This window comes from Humulus lupulus, chromosome 6, assembly GCF_963169125.1.
Source record: "Humulus lupulus chromosome 6, drHumLupu1.1, whole genome shotgun sequence".
NCBI classification, from domain to species: Eukaryota; Viridiplantae; Streptophyta; class Magnoliopsida; order Rosales; family Cannabaceae; genus Humulus; species Humulus lupulus.
In genome coordinates this window covers 158,639,131-158,645,360 of record NC_084798.1, presented here as the reverse complement: position 1 = coordinate 158,645,360, position 6,230 = coordinate 158,639,131, and the positions used below count along the sequence as shown (strand labels likewise).

The window sequence follows — 6,230 nt, the reverse complement described above, 5'->3', positions numbered from 1 at the left end:
GTACCTCTCGAAGTATCGAACTGGCTTCTTGTTTGGACACACATCGGAGCAAAGGCAAAGAATAACCTCGCTGATATAGCTTACTGTCCATGATTACGTACCGAGGTGCCTGATAGAGCAGCTTCCTAGCTGCCTTTTTATCTTCGGGCAACTCCTCGAAGACAAGATATTTTACTATTGGCTCCATCCACCCATCTTGGGGTTGTATAGCTTCCTCCTCGTCGAGAGCTGAGATGCTCAGAAAATTCAAGTAATCAATGGGGACCACATTGATCATTTCAACGTCTTTGGTTGTGGCCAACTTAGCTAGGGTGTCAGCATTGGAATTATGCTCTCGCGACACCTGGTGAATAGTGAATCTTCTAAAGTTATGCAACATTTCTTGAGCCTTTTCCAGATACACTGCCATTTTCGTTCCCTGGGCCTGGTACTCTCTGAGTACTTGGTTTATCACAAGTTGAGAATCGCTAAAAATCTCGAGGCCCTCGACTTTGAGCTCAAGTGCCACTTGGAGCCTAGCAATTAAGGCTTCATACTCCGCTTCATTGTTAGAGGCGCTGAACCCAAAGCGGCGGGCACTGTGCACTTTGTGCCCCTTGGGGGAAACCAAAATGAGTCCAGCTCCGACACCACTTTCATTTGAAGACTCGTCCACAAACAACTTCCAAGCTGGTCCGACCACTGGGACACCTTCAGGCTTCTCATGATTCGGCTATTATCTAAAAAAATGTTCAATTGCTAGTTTTTCGGCTATTCGTTTCCAATTTTAATTCTGTGACTTTAGTTTGCATATAATTCAGTAGTGATTCTTTAGAATTTTTTTTCTTCTCACGTATGCTAGCTTAGGATAAATTATATATTTGCTTTCACTTTCATTCTTGCTCTTATCATGTTATTATAAAAAGAAAAAAAAATGTTCTAACATATTCTTTTATATATATATATTAATTATTGATTTTATTAAATCTCTCTAGATTGTGATTATTTGTTAGTTATTCTCTTTATTATTTAATTAATCTTGTTTCTAGTTTTAATTTTTTTAGCTTTTAATTTGTAGGTTTCAAATTTTTAGATAAGAACTTAGGTCTCATAATTTGTGTAATGTTAGATTTTAGATTAGCTTTAATTAAGGTTGTTTTTCTTCAACTCTCGGTTTGAAAAAACAAATCATAAAATTCTGATAAAAAAAAAGCATAAAACGTTTAGTAAGGGGAACAATAGTGTAATGCTACAAGTGGTAAAAACTGAGAGTATTCTGTCTAGAAAGATTGGCTTTTAAGGTTTGTGATAGCGTACCTCTACACTTTCCTGGGAACCTTGGTTTTTTCTAGGAAAGTGTGAGACGAAATGATACATTGGCAACCTTCCCAATCGGCCTGGGAATATTTCTTGCGTGTGCCCTTGTATTGTTACATTTTTTAACTTGTTACTATTTAAAAAACCAAGCTTGTTCTTTCAAAATAAGTAAATTTACTTTACTTATATAGGTTATTTGGTTGAAAAGGTTTGAATTGTGATTCTACATACTCATCTAGTAACCTCGGGGAGTTCTGGTGAAACATGTGAGATCATTCTAAAACCTCCAAATCTACCAAAGAACAAGTTTAACAAAAAAAAATCTCATTTTTGAAAGTGGATGAATCGTTATAGACATGAACTAGGGGGATTTGTAAAGAAACCCGACACCCCTAGTCACAACTCTTTCGATACATCCAACATTGCTTCTCCCACTTCAAAAATTGCTCATAATCCTTTCGCAATGGCTCATAACGAGGAAATTCAACAGAGAAGTCTTAATGACTAACTCCACCCTACTCGTACTTATACCCCTTCTTGTATCATCTTTCCACCAAAAATGCCTAACTTTGAATTTAAACCTTGGATGATTCAACTTTTGTAAAATTTCCATGGTTTAGAAAATGAAAATCCTTATGTGCATATTAGGGAATTTGAGGAGGTCGTAGCCACTTTCTATAACCAAGCTAATATCACAAATTCTGTGTGATTGAAGTTTTTTCCTTCTCTTTGAAGGATAAGGCTAAAAGATGATTATACTCTCTGAGACCTAGGTTTATTGGAACATGGGATGAAATGACATCGTCACTCTTTCACAAATACTTCCCTAACCACAAGATCAATGGCTTAAACAGACAGATTTCTACCTTTTCCCAAAAAGACAATGAAACTCTCTGTAATGCCTCAAAATCCCTAATGCGGTTTAATGGTTGGATTAGTAGGCCGGGAGGGCCATAGTTGATTTATTATGCCATTAAACTATTATATGCATATTTATGTGAATTATATTATAATATGATGGAAAATGTATGCATGTGGGTCCACATTTCATCATAGGGGCATTTTGGTAATTTGGTCCGTTGAGGGCGTAATTGTGTATTTTCATGCATGTTGGTGAGCTATTGTTGAGGCCACATTATAATGTGGATTTGTTCGAGCCATTCGGCAGGAAACGATCTTTGAGTGCAAGTTAGTGGTTTGGTCATAACGGGATTAAGTTCGGGGCTCGGGTGAGTCTTGGGGTAATTTGGTGATTAGAGTGTTGCCGGGAATTAAAGGGTAACGGGATATGAATTATTGGTATTTTAGAATAACGGGAATTGGAGGGCATTAATTATGATTAACGAGATTAGCATGAAATGATGGTTTTTCCCTTGGGGGCTGTTAAGAGATGAATTAAGCATGGGGGTATTTTGGCCATTTGACCTAGGCTATATATAAGTTGAAGGTTGTGGAAGGTTAACCAAAACAGTGCCTTGTCTTTCCTCCCTCACGATCATCATTTTTCCCTTTTCTTTTTCTTTGAATCTTGAAGCAAGTTTGGGGATTCAAAGTGTTTAGCCATTGAAGAGGTTTCAATTCAAGCTTAAGGTAAGGTTTTAGTTCAAGTTTATTGTTTTTTGCTCTGTTTTTATGTTATTTTTTAGATTGGAGTTTTGATCATTGAAATGGGAATTTGATGAAGTTTTGATTGGTTTGAGGCTTAGGTTTTGATGGTTATATGGTAGGTAAGTTATGGTAATAGTTGGTGGCTTTGCTTTGTGATATTGGGAGTGTTTTAACAAGGTTTTGAAATGAGTTGAAGGGGAAAACAGGGGTTTTTGGCTGAGTTTCAGGTGGGGTCACGGCTCTGTTCTAGAGTGCTGCGGCCCAAGCTTGTTGAAGAGGAAGGGTGGAGCTGTAGGACCGTTGGGCCGCGACATGGTGAAGGAGGGCTACGACCCGTGTTGGGGATTGAAGGGTGGATGCTTCTGTTTGAGGAGGCAGGCCGCGGCATGGTGGTGTAGGGTCACGGCCCTTAGTAGCATTTTGGCCAAAATTGAGTTTTTGTCTTGGGGAATCAAACCTTAGGCCTCAGGATCGTTCCTACTACCCGGTTTAGTAGGATTCGATGTCCTAGAGGCTAGGTTTTGGTCCAGGAACCTTTTGTGATTCATTTTATTGATGGAATCCCATAATTAGTTATGACCAGGTGACCGTCAAGGAACTAAAAGGTTGATCGTTCTCAAGGGTTGTTCTTTTACTAATTCTCACTCGAACCGGAGGTACGAAAATTGCACCCCATACGTAACATGCATGGTTATTCATGAGGCATGTTGAATGTTTAAATGTGGACGTTGATTGTATATCAAATGCTTAGCAATTATTGCTTACTTATGAATGGCATTGACTTATTAGTCAGAATCGGCAATGGTGTCAGAACTGACTGTGAAGCTATGATTTACTGGTAAAGTTCGACAGTAGTACTGAACACTGGTCGTATGTTATTGACCTATGAGTCAGGAACGACATAAGCATCATGAACGTAGAGCCGAAAAGATTAGATCTAATCGACATCAACATTGAATGACTCATCATGAGCATTAATATCAGACCGACCCCAAGTTCGATGAAAAATAAAAGCGCTTGCCTAGTTCCATGACTAGTCATTCAGAGCCAGGGCCAGAAGGCCCAGGTGACTCCATTGTCACATGGCTAAGGGCACGGAACCCACGCTAGTGACTTGATCACTCATTTGTAAAGGGTGCGGAACCCATATTAGTGACTTTTACAACTGTCACTCATCTGTTTAGGGCTATAAGTCCTGGATGATTATCATGATCATCATTTGATATTATACACATGCAGTAATGAGTTTTCTTGCTGGGCTTTGGCTCACGGGTGCTATGTGGTGCAGGTAAAGGGAAAGAAAAGCTCACCCAGCCTAGAGTGGAGAGCTTAGGTGGCGATGTGTACATGTGCGGCCGCTTGACCACCACGGCCAAGGAGTTTCTCAGAGGGACTAGGGGTTAACCCTATTTTTGCCGCTTAGGTCGGCGAGTTGTAAATTTTACACTGTAATGGCCATTTTGTATTGTAAATAACTTGTAAACGTTTTTATGGGCCCATGAACAGTTTTATGTTTTAAATAAAATATATCCTTTCCTTTTGATTGGTTTTTCACCTTAACCTATTAATAACACCTAGATTCACGTTCATAACCAAAGAACTCGATTAGCGAGTTAAGCACGGTTCAAAGTTCACAGTAATGGTCTTGGGGTAACTAGGGCGTTACACTCTCTATTAAGTCTGGGAAAGGTTTAAAATTGTTGAATCTTTGTCCCCACCAAAAATGGCGTCTAGTCAGCTACTTCTACGAAGGGCTCACTATTCGTGAACGCCAATTTGTAGAAATGATGTGCAATGGTGAATTCCTTCAAAAAGATCCAAAAGAAGCCTTTGAATCTCTCAGTGATCTTGCTGAAAAAATCTCATACCTAGACTAGTCCAAGTGCTACTGAAAGCACCAACAGAAATCGACCAGCAGGAATTTACCAATTGAGGGAGGAGGACAATCTCAAGGACCAAGTTGAGTCCTTAACAAAGCAACTTGAGGCATTTAAGACAAAAGGTGGTTAAGGACTACATATGATTGCCTGAGCAGAAGCACATGAGCCATGTTTTGTGTGTGGAGGGATGGATCATTTAGCTAAGGACTGCTTAGCTTTTAGTGAAATGAAGGGGGTTTATGAAGAGCAATGCAATGCCTTAGGGGCCTATAATAAGCTATTCTCTCATACGTACAACCTTGGTTGAAGAAACTACCCAAATTTCAGTTGGAGAGATCCCAACCAAACACAATCTTCTAGAGTGCAATGGAGAAATGAGCACCAGAGCTCACCACAAAGGAGTTCTCTTGAGAACACCCTTCATGCATTCATGGAGAAGCAAGCCAAAAAAAATCACCAAATGATGGAAGAAATCAAGGAAATGAAGAGTCCATTTTCAAAACTGACTAGATCCTTGGCTATTTCTGAAAGAGTCAAACTTTCTTCTCAGCCTCAATTTAATGCACAAGGGCGGCATATGGCTCAATCCTCCAGCTCTAACAATCAAAACGTTAAGGAGGTTAATGCCATCACAACTAGAAGTGGTAAAGCTTTGGAAGATCCACCCATACCAACTACTACTTCAAAATCTCCAAATGTTGTCCCTGAGAGTATGCCATCCAATGCTTCTACAAAAGTGCCATTTCCCCAAGCTCTAAGACCTGTTGGGAAAATACCTGAAAATCGAGGAGAAATCCTTGAGCATTTGACACAAGTGAAGATAAATCTTCCCTTGCTTCATGTCATCAAACAAGTGCCAACATATGCTAAAATCATCAAGGATCTTTGCACTGTAAAAAGAAAGCATCGTGTTAAGAAGACTGTTTTCCTAACAGAGCAAGTGAGTGCGGTGATTGAGCAAAAGAAACCGCCAAAATACAAAGATCCTGGTTGTCCCACCATTTTTTGCCAAATTGGGACTCATGAATTCAGCCAAGCTTTGATAGACTTAGGAGCGAGTGTAAATCTCATGCCTTATTCTGTCTACTCCCAACTTGGTCTTGGTGAAATCAAGCCCACTTCTGTAGTCTTACAGCTGGTTGATCGTTCTATTAAGAAGCCTCAGGGTATTGTTGAGGATGTTCTTGTTCAAGTTGACAAATTCTATTACCCCGTTGACTTTCTCATTCTAGATACTTAATCTATGGTTAACATGAAGTCAAAAATCCCTATCATACTTGGAAGGCCTTTCCTTGCTACAACTAATGCCCTTATCAACTGTAGGAATGGTTTCATGAACATATCTTTTGGGAATATGACTCTCGAGGTCAATGTTTTTCATGTTGCAAAGCAACCACATGATGATGACAAGTGCTATCAAACTTTTTTGATTGACACGCTCATTCA

General features: G+C 39.5%; 1 protein-coding gene across 1 annotated transcript; it reads left to right on the top strand.

The window, feature by feature from the left end:
* The first annotated feature begins 5,214 nt into the window (after nucleotides 1-5,214).
* On the top strand, nucleotides 5,215-6,024 carry LOC133785600 (uncharacterized). The gene has a single exon (XM_062224818.1). The coding sequence runs from the start codon at nucleotides 5,215-5,217 to the stop codon at nucleotides 6,022-6,024; it is 810 nt and encodes a 269-aa protein (XP_062080802.1).
* The last annotated feature ends 206 nt before the right edge of the window (nucleotides 6,025-6,230 follow it).